Source organism: Ascaphus truei, chromosome 7 (genome assembly GCF_040206685.1).
Source record: "Ascaphus truei isolate aAscTru1 chromosome 7, aAscTru1.hap1, whole genome shotgun sequence".
NCBI lineage: Eukaryota > Metazoa > Chordata > Amphibia > Anura > Ascaphidae > Ascaphus > Ascaphus truei.
The window spans coordinates 20,488,303-20,506,987 of NC_134489.1; the positions used below are offsets into that span (position 1 = coordinate 20,488,303).

At 44.2% G+C, this 18,685-nt stretch overlaps 1 protein-coding gene across 4 annotated transcripts in view; it reads left to right on the forward strand.

The window, feature by feature from the left end:
- The window catches only part of SPAG16 (sperm associated antigen 16), a 543,868-nt gene that overhangs the window by 10,190 nt on the left and 514,993 nt on the right, over positions 1 to 18,685 (forward strand). For all 4 annotated transcript variants that reach the window (XM_075607226.1, XM_075607225.1, XM_075607227.1 and 1 more), the window contains 3 exons: positions 4,917 to 5,044; positions 7,070 to 7,207; positions 10,733 to 10,840. In XM_075607226.1, coding sequence (XP_075463341.1) covers positions 4,917 to 5,044; positions 7,070 to 7,207; positions 10,733 to 10,840 — 374 coding nt within the window. The remainder of the gene's footprint in view (positions 1 to 4,916; positions 5,045 to 7,069; positions 7,208 to 10,732; positions 10,841 to 18,685) is intronic.

Below are 18,685 nucleotides of genomic sequence, written 5' to 3' on the forward strand. Positions count from 1 at the left end.
TTCAAATCTTCACGATTCACTCTTTTTTTGTGTGATAGGCATATAATTAAGTGCACGTAACTGTGTGTGCATGTTCGGGATATCATTAGTTAATTTGCACAAATAAGGTTTTGACGGACTTTTGCACAAATTCCCTGCATTTCTAAATTGCCCATATATTATTATATATGTATAAAACCAAATATACAGTAGGCCCACCTCCAAAAAGGTACAGAAATAATATGTGCACGGGCCATAGAATATAAATATAGAAATACTTCACCCACAAACCAAAAGCGATAAGCAAGGCTCGGCACTCCAGTATGTGTGTATTAAAAGCACAAAACTTGTATTAGAAAATCCAACGTTTCGGTCTAATTATGGGACCTTCACGCTGCCCTGATTAATGTCCGATAATTGGACCGAAACGTTGGATTTTCTAATGCAAGTTTTGTGCTTTTGATACACACATACTGGAGTGCTGAGCCTTGTTAGCCGCTTTTGGTTTGTGGGTGAAGTATTTCTATTATTATATATGTAGATATCAGTCCCAACTACTGTGTATATATAACCATATACTGTATGACATTATTCCTATCTTGCCTGCAGTACCCACTAATGCCCATGTTCACGTAAGTGGGATATAGTTTAGCACACCCTAACTCCCTTTGAAAGCTTAGCACCCTTTTAGTGCAGGGGGGCTCAACTCCAGTCCTCAAGAACCCCCAACAGGTCAGGTTTTAAGAATACCCCAGCTTCAGCACAGGGGGCTCAATCAGACTTTGACTGAGCCACTGATTAAGCCACCTGTGCTGAAGCAGGGATATCTTTAAAAACTGACTTGTTGGGGAGTCTTGGAGACTGGAGTTGAGCACCACTGCTTTAGGGAATATGGGCCTAAGTGAGATTCTGACAATCTGAGTCACATGCTTGCGAGTGGATGGAATTGTAAATCTTGTTTTAAAAAGTTGTGCTTCAGAGTGCATACTTTGGAGGCGACTTAATGACTAAATTAATGCTGTTCTTCACCTATTAACGGAATAATACAACATTTCACTCCTGTAATCTAGGTCAGATACACGCACTTCAATGCCCAAAAGTATTTTTTGCCTGACTGCATCTCTAATTTCACTAAAGAGTTTTACTACTTAATTTTATGAGGAGCAACTACCGGATTTAGTGCTAATTTACGAGAGTTAAAAATCTGTTTGCAAATTGGGACCAGGAGGATGACTGGTTAATTAGGTATTCAGGATTCCATTAACTACTTTAGCAGATTTAACCATTAGCCGGTTTTCCTGCCACTGAAATAACTGCTTTGGGTGCTGGTGAATTGTACGTTAATATTCTATTTGGTTTATGAGGGCCAAATTGTCTGAAAGGGGACCTTTGTTAGTGCCACTGTGAGTGACAGTGGCATATATATGAGGGAAGCTTTTTAGACCAAGAGTGGCCAACTCCAGTCCTTTTAGAGCTATCAACAAGGCCGGTATTGGCGATATCCCTGCTTTAACACAGGTGGCTCAATCATTCTGACTGAGCCTCTGATTGAGCCACCTGTGCTGAAGCAGGGATATCCCTAATACCTGGCCTGTTGGTGGCTATTGAGGACTGGAGTTGGCTACCCCTGTATTAGACATTCATATTACTACAGCAACACTACTGTAGTTGCAATAGGGGATCTTACAATGCATATATGAGATCCATCAAAGCAGCAACCCTCCCCCCCCCAGGAGCCTATATCAGTTTAACTCCTATAATGTTAGTATCCTGCCCCCGAAGCATGTCCTGCTCTATTTAAAAATGTTTGTTGGCGAGCGTGACGTCAGCGCGGATGCACGCAGGCTGGCTAAGCTCTGTGCATTTCGCTGCCATAAAACATTTATAACCCCCTGACCAGCACACAAACTCTCCCGTGGGACATACCGGCGGCCAGGGGAACTAGCGGGAATATCCACGAAGAAGGACTTGAAGTCAGGATCCCGAATCTGCTTCAGCCACGGGCAGTAAGCGGTGGCTGAAAGGAGGAAAAAGAAAGATGGCGCCGAGCTGAGCGCACATCGGCAAAAACAGGCTTGGAAGGTGAGAGACAGGCTGTGGGAACAGAGGGGGTCATTTCTCAGAGAAGGGTAACCCTAAGAAACTCTGCAGAGAAAAAAACTGAAGGAAAAGAGATAGAGGTGAGAGCTGCCACTGAAAGTGAAAAAAATATGGCTGAGGGAGACACAGTAATCACAAAGCAGGACCTCCAGAACATGCTCAAAGAAATGCAAGCAGGCTTTCAGTCAGTCCTGGATAGAGATGTAAAGGAATTTAAAGTAGAAGCCTCTTTACTGGCCAAAAGAACTACAGAGCTGGAAAATAAGATGGACGTTTCCTTACAAAACCAGGTGAATACTGACGATGAGGTCCTCCGTCTCAACGAAGAGAAAAGAGCCACGAGGGACGGTATGGATGACCTGGAGAACAGGGAGCAAAGACAGAACCTGCGAATCTGCCATATTCCTGAGACGTTGTCTACGTAAGCCCTCCAGCCATATCTTAAGAGACTGTTTTTTTTTTTTTTTTTAATTGACCCTCAGTTATAAGATGACGGTCTTTTGATGGACAGAGATCACAGAGCCTTGGGTCCGAGATTTGATGACCCCAAAAGAAGCAGAGACATGGTTCTGACGCTTCATCAATATGCTACCAAGGAAAGGATTATAAAAGGCTGCAGTAACAGAGGCTCAATTGATTTAACAGAATCTTGGAAGATCCAATAAGAATCCACACCTGTTCCCCTAACCGGCGAACATAAACTGAGAGGGATGAGGTTGTGAACTTTGGTTCCCGCTATTAGAATGAAAGGAGGAGAAGTGACTTATAACCCCTCTCAAATAGCAGAGGAATTTGCTAAATTTTATACGGACCTTTATGACTTAGATAACTCAGCCCCAAGCGCTAAATCCCCAGACCCGAACCAGATTGAGGATTATTTTAGAGACTGCAATCTCCCAAAATTGACAGAGGGAGACCATAAAATTTTAAATGCAAAAATAACCCTAATAGAGCTAGCAAGGGCAGTTAGCTCACTGACGCCATCAAAGGCGACTGGCCCAGATGGTTTTTCAAATCTGTACTATAAACATGTTATAGGAATACTAGGACTATGTTTAGTGGATTTATTTAACGATTTTCTTAGTGGAAAACAGATCCCACCCCCACCCCCTCCCCCCCACCGCCCCACAGATGACGAAAGCCAATATAGTGGTGATCCCTAAAGAAGGTAAGGATTCTCTGTGTTGTGGTAGCTATAGGCCAATTTTAATACGGATCTGAAAATTTATAGTAAAATCCTGGCTAATAGGCTGAGCCCAATACTAGAATCATTCATTATGACCAAGTAGGTTTTGTGACTGAACGCCAGTCGTCGGATAACACTAGGAAAATTAGTCATGTGATTGAACATATCACATTTAGAATAAAATTCTAAATTGATAGCAGAGTTGTTGAGCCTGGATGCGGAGAAGGTGTTTGATAGGCTAAACAAAAAGAACGATTCCTGCGCTTCTACCAATTGAGCTAAAATAAATGAATAATCTCATGAATAAGGGTTATTTAGTTAAACCCTTTGGCCAATGTGTTATAAGCCTGCAGCCAACATCAAGGCATAACCGAATGCAGGTACCTACACTGAATGCATGTAATTATTGTCTCATGGACTGGTGAAAAATGTGAGCAAAAGACCTGAAGGGGTTAAAACAAAGCATATGCTTTTGTGAGCAGTGCAATTAAAACCTGGCTAAAGCCTGTATCATAGTTACCTTACTATGTGGGTGCACAAATTCCCTGGTGTGAATATAATACAACTTACATATATTTCTTTCTGTATGTAAGACCTATCTTCTTTTACCAGCAGCAAACTTCTATAGGGAGGAGCGCGGTAATATGTACAGTGTTTGATAAGATGAGAGGTTATTAGAAGGGTTAATGATGTCCAATTAATGGAGAGACTCACCTCATTCTTAAATCACACCACAAGGAAGTTTGATGGGGTTTGGGATCACTGGGATGTTGGATAGGGAGATACCCTCAATAGGAAAGAGGATTTGGGAGTGAGTAGTGTAGAGTAGGTTAGGCTGTTTATAAATTGTTTATAAAATGCTGTATACGATGGAATGTAAATGTTGTTGATGATTGTAAGAATTCTGTTACAAAATGGTTGTTTCCCCCCCTCCTCCTTTTTTTTTGTACCCCTTCCAATCTATATTTGAAAATCTTAATAAAAATATAAGTTTAAAAAAAAAAAATATGTTGTTTTTTTTTGGATGTTAAAAATCATGATTGGTCTTCATCTCTAGCGGTTTATGTTGCCTTTGTAACCTTTAGATAGCACCAGGCTCTGGATAGAGCTCTATTTAACCTCCCAAAGACTTAATTTCAAACGCTTACATCTCCTGAGCGGAGCATCAGATTCTAAAAATAAACACTGTGTTGGGAAGGGCAAGAGGGGATCTCTGAAACAAATAGCAAGGGCGATTGGCATGGACTGCTGTTTTAAACAGCTCAACATGACTTTGTATTATTCCTTTGGTCAATTCTTTTTTTTAAATCTTTTTGCAGTCTGCAGATATCTTACCTCGGCCCAAAAGGCCATATGTTGCACTTGCTCCTATTAAATTAAAGTTAAGATGAGCTCCAGATTTAAAAGTTGTTCAAAAACTAACTTTTGGTTTTCCAGCTTGTTTATGATGTAGCTACAACTGGTATTTAAATTGTGTCTGGGTGCCATTCTCAGTGACCAGGGGTTTGCACCTTACACTCAACTAAATGTTCCTTAAAAGGTTTAGAACTGTGTTTGTGAGTACTTTGTTTAATTGTTTTCCATTTTTTATCTTGAAATACCCAATGACTGGAAAGTCCTCTATATTGTTATTTCACCTTGCGTCTTACAGTCTCACCGATCCGTGCTCAGCTCACAGCGCGCAGTGTCCCACAGACCTGAAGTGGTGGACGATTTTCTACGAAATTTCCTGATTAAAACGGGGATGATGAAAACCTTTGAGTGCTTTCAAACAGAATGGTACAGTTTCCTAAAGCTAGAGCATAAAGATCTCCGGGTCATAAAAGCAAATACTGTACTATTGTCCAAGTTAGAGATGTGCAAAGCTTTAGCCCGAGTATGTACTAGTATATATGTATGTATATCTTTATATGTATAGCGCCATCCAGGTACATAACACTTCACAGTAGTAATACACGTAACATAATATTGTAAAACATAATGGGAATAAGCACTTCAGACATAAAACAATAGGAAAAGGCGTTCCTGTCCCAAAGAGCTTACAATATAAGTGGTAAGTGGGGAGAACTTACAGAGACAGTAGGGGGGGCCTGTTCTGGCAAGGGGTCAAGGTTCGTGCATATGAGATATATAGTATCAGCCAGCGGAGATACCCATATGCTTCGTTAATAATATAATAATAGCATGTTCTTGTTTAGCGCTGCTAGTTTTACGCAGCGCATTACAGAGACATTTTGCAGGCACAGGTCCCTACAGGGAGATAAAGTGACTTGCCCAAGGTCACAAGGAGCCGACACCGGAATTGAACCAGGTTCCCCTGCTTCAAACTCAATGCCAGTCAGTGTCTTTACTCACTGAGCCGCTCCTTCTCCCAAAGAGATATGTTTATGGAGGGTCCTAAAGATGGAGAGAGAGGGTGCCAGTCGGATATTGAAGGTAAGGGCAGTCCAGAGGTGTGGGGCGGTGTGTGAGAAGTTTTAGGCAGAGTGGGCTTAGAATACAAAAGGGGTAGAAGAAGACATCTTTTGAGAAGAACCCAAGAGAAATTTGGGCTGAGATGTAAGGAGGGCAGAAGAGTGTAAAGCCTTTAAAGTGAGGAGGAGAATTTTGTAAGTAATACAGAATTTAAAAGGAAAGCACGAGAGGTATTTCAGCAGGAGAGATGCGGAGACAGATTTAGCAGAGCGTGTAAAGTGATTCTAGCAGCAGCGTTTAGGATAGATTTGTAGGGAAGACAGGTTAGAGGCAGGAAGGCCGGACTGTACAAGGTTACAATAGTCGAGACGGGAGAGAATGAGGGCCTGCATTACTTTTGGCAGTAGAGCAACAGTTTTCAATTCATGCAAAATTGCCCATTTTATTCAGTCCCCAAAAAATCACAAATCAGTTAGAGCTCAATCACAGTGTGGTCAAAATTGGACGAGCATATAAATTAATGATATTAACTACCATTCAGACCCTGAAATGGGTTTTGCTGGGGAGGAGAAAATGTTGGCGAATAACTTGCCAATTATAACAGAGCTGCGATTCATTGGCTAAATATCAAAATTGATTATGGTAATGTGTGGTTTCTAAGAAACGTATGACCTACAAAAGTTCTGCAAGAATTGGCTTTAGTAAAAAAAAAAAAAAAAAAAATTAGAAAATGCATTTGGGATTGGGAAATCATTTGTCCATCTCAAGTCCAAATTACATCATTAACTCCTCTGTTGCCATTGAGTAGATATACATTCCTCCACTAAAATGATATTGTTTACTCTTTTTTTGTTTAACTGCTGCCAGTTCTTCCGGTCTATTTGCACGTAATTGAAGTCCCTTTACCCGTTTCGTATTAGGTGGCTTCCTTAAAGTAATGTAATTGATCTTTGTTTCCCTGGAAATTAATAAGAAATACATTTCCTAGGGGCCTAGGATTGTCAATTAAGTGTTTAATTTACCCCTGGCCTATTATGTCCTTATCAGAGAGCCACAAAAGATAGGAGGGAAATGGAGGGGGGTGGGGGGAGAGAGAGCTCTGGATATTAAAACTCTTGCTGAATATATAGACGTACTGTATCAGACAAAAGAAATCAGCCAGAAGAAACCAAACCCCAGTCTCAGCTCACCGTGTTTAAAAACTAACCTTATGATGGTTGTAATTATTTAAAAATACGTATAGGTGTCCGTAGTTGGTGGAAAAGTTATCAGTCACCCAGATTTAACCCTTTGGTAATCCTAGGAGGGGTTGCCCCTTTAAAGATAGGCAAGAGCATGTTCATGTGTATTTTTGACATGAAAAACAATAGTTTATTCTCATATCTGTAGGTATGAAATGATACAGAAAGGCCTTCTGCAGCCAGAAGCTGTTGAGTTCGTCCCAGATGTTTACACTCATATCCAGATGTTAGAAGCAGAGATACAGAGTGTAAAGAAGGAAGTCGGGACATACAAAGAGGCTACAAGGTACAGTATGGATCTTCACATTGACCCAGTACTCAGTCAGAAGGACTCATGTCTCTAGTGTAAGAGGCACGGTATGGATCTTCTGTTGTAGTCATACAGTTACAATATGGCTCCAATTCAGCTGAAAAGGACCAGCCAGGTTTTTAAATCAGTTTGGCAGGTATTAAAGTCTATATTGGCTGAAGCTGTCCCTGGCACATCTTCCAATCAGGGAAAGGTGGTCCATTCAGTCTTTGAAATTTCACAACCAGTTTGAACCTGCCTGCAACCTTACTTACAGATTGGACCACAAGCATGCTACCATCTTCACAACCATTGGACGGCCAACTTGTAACACTCTTAAAAAAAAAAGCCTCAGTTTACATTGGGTTTTGAAAATTCGAGCATTCTTCTGCACTCTATAGCGATACAGAGAATCACCATGCACTTCCTTGTAAGTTGTTTTGGAGGGCTTGCGTTTGTGTTGGACTTTTATGTACAGCACTGCGTACGCTTGCAGAGCATTGCTTTCATCATTGGTGTTGTTCTTCATGGGTGCTGATATTACAAGAACTGTTCTTTTATGACTTGAACATTTAAACTTTTTTTGCTACAGTACATATTAAAAAAAAAAAAATCAAAAAACAGGTGAAATATTTTGGTGACAATGCACATTCCATTTTATTACTTGAAAAGGGCATATTTCAGGGTAATTGTGAGCCTTGCAGCAGCCGTGACAAATACCCACACTGTTTATATGAGTAACACTTCTCATTCCTAGGAAAATGTCAAATGCTATTTCACAAACTGCTGCCTTGGTATCACATTATTTAATCTTAACTGAAAAACACCCACTGCAGCGGCTCAGATCTCATTGGCAAGAAATGAAATGCCATTGCTCGAAAATGAAAACCACAAATTAATGGATTAGAAGGAGTGCAAGGTCGGAAAGTGATTGCTCTTTACACAATTTTGTGTGGCTTTTGGAAAAACCCATTACCTAATATAGAAAAATAACTTCTCATTAAGCGGCTGAGGGGCATGTCTAGGTTTTTCAGCGTGTGGAGCTATTCCAAATGTAGCATTGCAGAAAACAAACGCTGAAATATGTCCGCAGCAATGAAATATTTATAACGATGCTGCATTCGATATCTTATTTTCATCGGGCAATATTTATTTATCACTTTTAATAAACTGTTACCGGAGTCTTTAGGGCTCCAGGTACAGTATGACTCATGCAAGAAACAGAACCGTGACACTATACAGTGCTCTGTACGTTGCTTCTCTGATGTTTGACTCAATATAAAGAGTGGGGGGGGGAAAGGATTCTGTTGATGTTACCATTTAGCAGTCTTTTTTTTTTTTTTTACTCAATTTATACTAATCCGTTCATATTTTTTAAAAGCTGTACAGATTTTGTCTTTCATTGTATAATTTTCTGGGGTGCGAACTGATATTATTTGAGCTCTAACATTATACAGTACAGTAATTTCCAGAGATATATTTTAAAAAGTCCTCAATAGTTGCATGCTTTGATTGTCTTGTCTGTGTTTGTTTTGGAAGCATAGCAGCTTTAAATCAGAAATGATCATTTTGCTCCAGGTCTTCTGGTGAGCATAGCAGCTCTGAATCGTTCAAAAAGTTGAGTACAACGCACATTTGTTGAATTATTTAAAGAGGATTTCCCTTCTTCCCCGGGGTCTTGGTCTGTTCTTAAGAATAGAAAACATGGCCAGGTTGTGTCTGTGCATCAATAGAGCAACAATTACAGCAATGGCTTCAGAAAATGCATGTTACCAAGGCTAGGATCTTCTAGTGTAGTCTGATTAGCACAGGGGTATCCAACTCCAGTCCTCAAGAGCTACCAACAGGTCAGGTTTTCAGGATATCCATGCTTCAGCACAGGTGGCTCAATCAGTGGCTCAGTCTTCGATTGAGCCACCTGTGCTGAAGCAGGGATATCCGAAAACCTGACCTGTTGGTAGCTTTTAAGGAGTGGAGTTGGATACCCCTGGATTAGCGCCTGATCTCTATAGGTGTATAGTTAAGATTTAAATTAAGAACAGATGTTAATCCAACTCTAAATTGGACAGCAAAACAAGACCGGTGCAATTCAGTGTAATGTACTTCCATGTTGAGCTAATTTACATAAATTAGTCATAGACACGCCTCCACTCCACCTGTTGAATGGATGTTTTTTTACGGCTATTTTTGACCCACTCTAAATTGGGGTCTTATTTTTTTCCGCGTCGCACAACGGCCATTCGCACTCATGCAATGAGTTTGAGCTATGACTGCACTGCCATTAGCCAAATCTCAATCGACCTGGTCGTTAATTTGAATGTAATGTTTCAGGTCTTGGCAAAAAAAACAGCACCAGATTTATCAATACAAAAAATCCCACTGCCTTTTCTTGCTAAATGTAGCTGTTTTTAATTAATTTATTTTGTCTATAAACATATTTTATAAAGAGAAAAAAATACATTGCCTCTTGTTTTCAAGTATGTCCTGGGTACAAAATAATAAGTTTAAAACATTACAAGTAACCGTTACAAACATGGACGCTTTCCAGTAGGAAACAGCCAAAGTCTTGAAAGAATTTAGGAAGCGGGTTTGAGAGACTCCGGTAAAAATTTCCAGAAGTGGGGTGTCTGGTAAGAGAAGGAAGAGCGACCGGATTCGTTATTGAATTTTGGAACCATAAGCAGGTTTCTGAAGGCAGATCTCAGGAGATACTGTAAGTGCTGGGTACAGAAGGGGTAAGAAGCATGCACAGACAATTGGGTAACTTGTCCAGAGATTTTGCAACCAGGAGTTTTTCTTGCACATTCCTCCAAAGTATTTAGGGGTTTTTTTTTTCTGCCGTTTCATTTTTATGTTACCATGTCTGTTAAATATTTGTGCAAAGCTATTCAATGCTGCTGGACATTCTCCGGAACTGAACCGTGTTAATTTCAGCTCCGGGAACCCCCTGGATCGTGATGTACACACCAGAAAAGGTTCCCGCCGGTACTTCATGAAGCTTTAAAAAAAAACCTGGAGCACGTGGACACATAGGAGGCCGCAACTGATAACGTTGCTGCTTTCTGTTAACCCACGTGATGTGGTTGATTTTAAATGTCCATTTTATTTCCCTTGGAGGGAGCACCAGGGGGTCCTCGGTAAGTATCTTGAGAAACAGGGGGGGCCCCAGAGCGGAAAGAAACATGGTTCAGGTCTGGAGACCCCCCTTCTGCCTATACATGTAAAAAAAAAAAATGGAGGGTGGGTGGGAAAGTGGCAAAAAAAAAACAGAGTGGGGGGGGGGGGGGCACTGCTCCTTTAAACTAAAATCGGATTCTGTTTTGTTTCCATTATAATATTTAAGCAGCTAAGGAATGAATGGAACTATAATTTTATCATTAACCTATACAATCGGCCAAGTCAAGAACTATAAGAATCAACCAATTACCAGATAACTTGATGATCTGTTACTTCTCTTTTTACAATCTAGTAAACACTTAAAAATAGAAACATTGTTTTTTTTCTTCTAATCCTCTTTTACAGTAAAGCTAAAGAGTCAATGGTAAAACTGCAGAAAGCACGTGACTTTCACAGGATGCATCACAAGCGGGTACTTCAGGAAAAGAACAGACTCATTAATGACATCAAAATGTAAGCGGTACAACATGTGTTTCATTGCCAGTTAAGGTAGGGCAGATTAGCACTTTGTTTTACTTATAACAGGGGCAGAGGCACATGGCCTCCTATATGGAGATGGTCTTAGTTTGGTTCCTTTTAGTGCTGCATTTAAAGCTGCAGTTCAAGCTCCCGTTTTGTAGGTTTTTTTTTTTTTAGTTTTTTTTTTTTTACTTTAATAGTTTCATGTGGGCAATCTCTACTTTCCTAAAGAACTGCATAGCTGTCGGTCAATTCGTTCTCCGTCTATTGATCGGCGAAGTTTGGCGACATCTTTAGATCTGGGGAATGTAAATGGTTGCTATAGTTACAAACGTGCTTGTTAAAATAGAATACAGCAGGGCCCCGCTTCTCGGCGCTTCGCTTCTCTGCGATCAGCTGATACGGCGGCACCGAGAAGGGGGCCGCCATGTTGGTTTGTAAATCGCGCATGCGCAGAACGGGCAGGTGCGCCCGGCGCACATGCGCAGACCGCAGGTTGCACATGCGCAGAACGGCAAAAATGCTGGTTTGCGCATGCGCAGAAGTGAAAATCGCCGGATCCGCTTTCTGGCGATTTTCTCTATACGGTGGGCCTCTGGAACGGAACCCGCCGTATACTCGGGGCCCTGCTGTACAAGAAAATTGGTCTTTCAAAGTTGTTTTTTTTTAAACAGAAAATGCTAAAAGTATTTTTTCTTACTACAGAACTGATTTCTTTAAAAAAAAAAAAAATGCAGGATATTGCTTGAACTGCAGCTTTAAATGGTCACCGGGAGACACACAGATTCAGGAAAAGGTGGAAACTGTTACTTGGGGGGAATTTCAATGTTGTCTAAAGTGGACGTTCAGGCCATAATTGCTGAAAACTTCCATTGAAGGCAATGGCTGATAATTGGCCGAAGGCTGCTTCAGACTATATTGAATTTCCCCCTTAGTGTTGGTTCAACGCAGTGTCGCTCAATCCTATACTTTCATGCGTTTCCAAAGAACCCACTGAGTACTGAAGGGGCCAGCATTGCTCTAACATTATAGCTGTTAAAATGGGATGAGGGAGGGTCCACAGGCCTTTTTTATTTTAATAACTGAAATTTTATTAGGGTTTAGGATTGAACATAATTGGGGAGGGTACAGAAAATAAAAGCAATGTGGGGGAGAGTCACACCCAGTAGTGTTACGGAATACTCCTATATACAGAGACCTGATCATAGAAACGATTCTATCCCAAAACGGGCCGGTAATTGCGGCATCATGCTCGGTAACCAATGGATATATGAAGCCCAGGGTGGGTACGAGGGGGGTCTCGACCTTCTTAGGGAGGGACAGAGTTGTTTCACTGTGGGGGTGCGGAGGGGTGTCGTCCAGGAGGACTGGGCCCAGGGGAACTCTCTCTGGTTCCAGGTGGGGGGAGCCTGCCCCAGGCTTTTTTCAAATGTAAAAATCACCCTGTGCGGTGAGCATTCTGAAATGTCACAACTAAAAGCAATTTTGTTCAGGTCTCAAGATGCTATTGTGAACAGAAATAAACGGTTTGCTTACTGGAATGAATCTGTGCTGTGTTCATGTACTGTATGTATGTGGCTGCAATGGCTTTTGTTGAACCACACATACAGTAATATATTCAAAGACACTTTTGCACACAAAAGGTACCTTTGTGACTTGATGGCAGCAACCAATTGCTTTGCAGTTCATTGCAGATACTTATTGCTGTGAAAGGGTTGAAATCGCAGTGCTAGCAAACCACCAAATCCTTGTTTGCATACTGTACCTTTTATACCCTGGGCTCTGACCCTTTCATGTGGAGTGCCGATCACTTCATGTACACTGGTAGATTTGTTGTAGTCCGTGACACCTTTTTAAGGGGCCCACATGAGAGTTCCTCTTATATTAAATTTTAGTGTACAGCAGTGGTCACAATGGGATGGCACACATCATGAGTCTCCCAAAGACTGCTCCACAAAGACGGTATCCCCACCATGCTTCCCATTCACTGCTGATTTAATTTCATCAAGAAAGGACAGACACAACTTGAAAAACCTGCAGACCGTCTCCTCGTCCCCCCTGCACGTTTACTGGGAGAGTGTTTGCTTCCAGCTGCTATCACTTCACCTCAGGACTTCTTTTATACAAGACCACACGAGACTTCCCAAAGGCTGTAGCCAATGGGTGTCAGCCGTTTGCTGATAGAGATGCTCTGTTACAATTTCCAGAATTATTTATCATCTCTAACTGTCCATGAAATGTCTGTACACTGAATGTATAACCTCTGCTCATTTAATGTACCCCCCTGTGCCTTGTTTCCACTTACAGTACCCATCCTTATAGATTGCAAGCTCCTTGGGGCAGGACCCTCCTTACCTACTGTAACAGTTTGTTAATGCAGGGGAGCACAATCTTTTTTCCCTGCGCGCCCCCCCCCCTTACCTTGTCTCTGATGTCATGATGTCACGATACCATGGTAACGTGTCATCACATGACCCCGTTGCCATGGCGACGCGTCTCCAGAAGCAATGTAAGTGCAGTTTACAGAGGCCTTCGTCGCTTCCCCCGGCACTTAATTTAAGTGCCTTCGGGAAGCGCACTGGGCCTTTGTAAACCCTGCACCCCCTGCAGGGAGGCACGCCCCCCAGTTTGCACACTGCTGTGTTAATGTTTATTATTTTTTCTTTTCGTCCGCCAAGCCTGTTGTACAGCACTACAGAATGTGTTGGCGTGTTATAAATAAATGATGATAATAATAATAATAATGGCACTTAGGAGGTAAACAGTACAACTACTTGTTTATTTTCACAACTAGAGTGCCATTACTTTTTTACTTTCATACTTACAGTTCCACTTTCCTTTCCAAGACAAAAACTGTTTTTTAGCGGTGGGGGGAGGGGTTAAATTTCCTTACCATTTTTTAACAATTAAATATTGCTTGAATCTTCCCAAAATGGCGTTATGCCTCAATGTTTAGTGGATCGTTTGATCTGCTGTGGATATTAAATCGGGCACTTTGGTACCACTTCTTTTAAGGCACTTCAATCGTCAGTGTACACAGCTTTCCACATCTTACAGGTCTCTTCTTCATCTTCATCTGGGTGGCGTCACTGCTACAAGTGAGTACCTGCACGGAGGGTCAGTGAATATAAAAATTTGTAGGCGCAAATTCCAATTAATATATAAAAAAAAATAAGTACTTGGCTGCTAGAGAGAGAAGTCCTGCAGGGCTGTGCACTGACAATGCTGCTTTTTGGTTTATACAGCGAGCAGTGTGGATGCTGGGGCATAGGTCAGTGTTTGTTGTCGGTTCTTCCCCAGCAGATGACACAGCTCTCTTTGCCGTGGCTCTGTAATCATCGAACAGAAGGAAATAACTTTCAAACTGCAGGTAGCATTTTAATTAATTCTTTTTCTCAAGAAGTGGCTCGGCCAGCTGACATTGCTGCTTGTAATACTTTTCATTCAATTTGTCACCTAAAAGCTGCAGATTCAAATCCCCACACACTCGGCCATGTCATTTTTCCCCCTCTATAATATGTTATTGATCACATCTCACATTTTGGAGGAGTCTTAAAGATGCAATCACTGATAACCGGTTTTGAAAAACATGTTTTAAGCAATGCACAATGACTGTCACCGTTCTTCCTTTTTTTTTTTAAATGATGTCCACAGGTGCTTTCTTATTAGAGAGAGAAATAATGTACATAGCTGTCATTTCTTCCATAGGAAGCAAAGATGTTGATTGCAATAAAAAAAAATCTGCCAGTCAGCCTTACACTGACAATACAGTAGTTAAAACCAAACCTGCTAGTTCATAGACTGAGCCACCTGTGCTGAAGCAGGGATATCCTTAAAACCTCACTTGTTGGTGGCCACATTCTGCTCTGCTGTTGACACTATGGATGCCGGTCACCGCCTACGGTTTGGGTACCAGTCTCCTCACTCCTGTACACTGGACCAACACGCCCTACTAGTTTCAAAGTTGTGGCTTCGTCAGGGGCTGATATCGCGAGACTGAGACGCGATCACGCGACACGGAAGTGGCGTGAGTGTATGCAGACGCCGGTATTCTAATAGCAATGAGTGTGAGATACTCAGATAATACTCTCAACTGCCTTTTTATAACTCACAGAGTGAGTTTTTTTTACTTATCATGGTATCTTAACCTTTTTTCAATTAAACGCTGTTACACTATATTGTGTCCCTTACCTTGCTTTACATGTTCATGATAAATCCATGTGACGGAGAAAACCTGTTTGCATACCATTCTGAGGGGATCCTGTGGCTGGTCTGTTTGGAGTGTATTGATGATCTGTTAACATACTCAGAGGTCCAGTGAGGATTAAAAAAAGCAGAGTTCCAGATCCCAGTGTGGAAAAAGGCATTATTTTGTCTAAATAACTGTGAGTGCATATCTTACCATCTAAAAGTCCTAATTAGTGAGAACATACTACCCTATGTATTTTTCTCCCTCTCTCTTCTCTCCTATTTCTTGCGCCTAGGTCATTCTTTCTTTGTGTGTGTGTGTGTGTGTTTGTGTGTGTGTGTGTGTAGCCCCTGTAAGTAAGAGCGGGCTACTTATCCTTCGCCTACTGGAGTAAGCCCTGGTAAGGGCAGGTGCCAGTAGTAACCATGGGTTTTCCCCCCTTCAAAGCCCTGCCTGGAGTGATAGAGGAGGGGCCCCCTGACTCTGTGCAGGACTAGACAGAGGGGAGGTCCTGCTGACATCACAGGGGCAGGGCTGACTATTTAGTGGCCTGTCCTGTGTGTGTCTGAGTCAGTTGGTTCTGTGAGTTCGTGCTGTGAGTTGAGTCAGAGCTGAGAGAAAGAGGTGGCAGTTCAGAAGGCCCAGTTCTGTGAAGATGTCCGTCTGAGCTGGAGCAGAGTCTGGAGAGCAGAGTGTCAGGACTGGCAGTCTGTGGAGAGCCTGGAGGGAGTATGTGGAGTGATGTCTTGGAGCGGAGGAGAGTGCTGGTCTGAAGTTTAGTAAGACCCAGCAGAGCGCATGCCTGACCTGAGAGGCCCTGCTCAACGTGAGAGTGATATCTGTAGGAGAGACCTCAGAGCCCCTCTGAGTAGAGCGGACAGGACTATAGAGGTGGACCACTGCCCCTCACCCTATTTAGGAGGTGAGGGGAAGGATATCTAGCCTCACTCCTAGGGCCTAGCCTGGGGGGGAGTGGAGGCAGGGCTATTGTGGCCCCATCCAGACCATCCTGCAGGGATACAGTCTGGAGGAGAAGGAGAGGCGAGACGGAGGGATTACATTTGGGAGCCCTGCTTTATTGGAACTGCTGAAGTGCATGAACTGCTGTGTACTACCTCAAAGTGTTACAAGACAATAAAGACACTGCTGCTGTTTTACCTAAGACTGTGTGTGAGTTCTGGAGCATTCACCCTGGGACCAGGGTTCTTTCTCTGTAAGGGTCCTACCCCACATCCCTGGGGCTTATAGAGAATGGAGGCGTTGCACCGTTGCTAAAGAATGAAGGCCATTACCCCAGAAGCCTGGTCCTGTTGCCCCAACACCAACGCGAGAGACTCAGGCCCTCCTGTTCCAAGCAGGTACGCACCACCCAAGTACATGTAGCCAGCCCTCACTACACCCTAAATAGTGATCTGTGTCTGGGGGGGGGGGAACATGGGTTACATTTGGAGGCGAGCTTCTGAAATCCCAAACAGGTCAGGCTGTCAGCGAAGCAGAACGGGAGGAGTGAAGTGCACCTTCTGTGCAAGTGCTATGGAGGGTAGGGCATATCATACCAGGGGTAGTCAGGGGAGCGTGGACTCCCGCACAGTACGCCCTGGGTGCCCTAGATGGGTGATGTAAGATGGGTGTATGGCTATTGCTGTCCGAGTCCCTTGAGGCAGGTAGTGTGAGGCAACTGGGGGGGTTAGCCTGTTAACTTGTCCAGGGACCATGGCCCAGGGCCCGCACTATGAGTGGCCAACAGTAGGAGACGCCCGTACTTAGGGAGATGCCCGGTACACTAGCCAGCACCCACATAAAACACACCACAGAGCACTTGTAGGAACTGTCAGCGAGTGCGGTGCACAGAGAAGGAGTTCTGCCTAGCCTGGGGTATGCCACATCATACTTGTGGGTAAAGCAATGAGAGATAGCATGCAGAGAGCATCAGAGAGTGTCAGTGAGTACAGTCAGTGTCTAGGCACGTGTTACACCGTAGACACTGAGAATAGCGGTGAGATACATTTGGTGGGCTCATCAAAGATGGCGGCCGTCACTACATGTGCTCCGCGGAGCAAGAAAGAATCCAAAATGACGACCGCAGCACCATCCACGGCCCAGCAGTTAGCAGCCGAACTAAAATGGCGATTCCCGCCAATTCTGGAGCGCGCACGTGAATCGTGCAAAGAGACTGTGCGAGAAATGTGGAGAGAGATGTGCAGGGGTTTGGCGCCAAACCCAGATTCCCTGCAAGAGGAGCAGAGTGGCGCGAAAGCCGAAAGCCCACCCACCTGTGCTGTGACTGGCCAACAGACAAGGCCACGTCACACTGAGAGAAGGAGTGCCCCTCCTCTTGTTTCCACCACAGGGAGGGGGCACAAGGAGAGCCAATCAGAAGAGTCTTCCCCAGCGAAGGGAGGGACAGGAAGTGAGAGCGAGGAGCTTCACTTCTGTCTGACATTCACAGAGAGAGGAGCCGAGACTTTGAACTGTTCCACCCCTGAGCGAAATATGGCCGAACTGAGTACCACGATTTACCAGCTTCCAGACGGCTTACTGGTAGTGGAGATTGAGGACCACGAGTACCTCCGGTGCCTGTGCGTCCACTGCGGGACACCCGGACCGGTCCCAAGCACGAAAGCACGATGCTCTAAATGTGGCACATACTACCTGTGGCCTAACGAGCCATGGCCATTGATCGAGACCCCGCGTGGTGCCTCTCCGGGAACACTAATGGAGGTGGCGGAGACAAGAGACGAGGCTGCCCTAGTTCCCCGCGTCACCCATGCGGTGGGAACCCAGGCCCAGCCAGCTACTGAGCCGAGAGAACCGTCGGCGAAGAAGAGCGCGACAGCAGTGGAGGTACCAGAGCGAGCCCGTTTTGTACCACTACCCACTGGCGGTACCGCCCAAGAACCCGGTGACTCCCTTGTGGAGGATCCGATCATAATATCTTCAGAGGAGGATGATGGCGTCCCATCGGTGGCGATGCGTCTACCGGCGAACCACCCCAGCTGTAACTACGATGGCGGTCCACTTACCAGAGAGAGGGAGCAGACGAGTCCGGACACCTTCCGACGGCGAGTGCTGGTGCAGCCTGAGGCCCGTAGAAGTCCCACGGCCGTGGTGACTCCCAGCGCGGCGGAGATGGCGTCCGATACAGCTCCGGAGGAACCCAAGATCACCAGCCTGCAGCGGAGAGGTAAGGAGACTCCACCACCCCTTACTCCCGCCAGGCAAAGACGGAACCTGCAGAGGACGAGAAGAAGAGGGATGCGGCCTACCTGACCGTCCGCGGACCGGATGATCCACCACCGCCCCTTCTGGTCCTCGACGCACTTCGGTGCGTGACCACGGAGCGGATGGAGATTCCGCGGGCGCCGACGATGACATCACTTCCGGGTCCGACTGGAAAAGAGGCCCGGGAGCGCTGTTCTCCCCACGGAGAGCAGCAATGGCAGATGCAATGGCCACTCTGAGAGGCCACGGTCTTTCCAGAGGATCACGGGGCTCAGCGGATAGAGCAACCAAGAAGATGCCCACTGGTCACGGTATTACCCGCTTGCTGGACACTGATTTGAACATTGCCCCAGCCCCAACCCCCAGCTCCATCGCCCCGGCCACTGCCCCTGCCCCGTCACGAGTATTACCACCGGGACCTAGCGGGG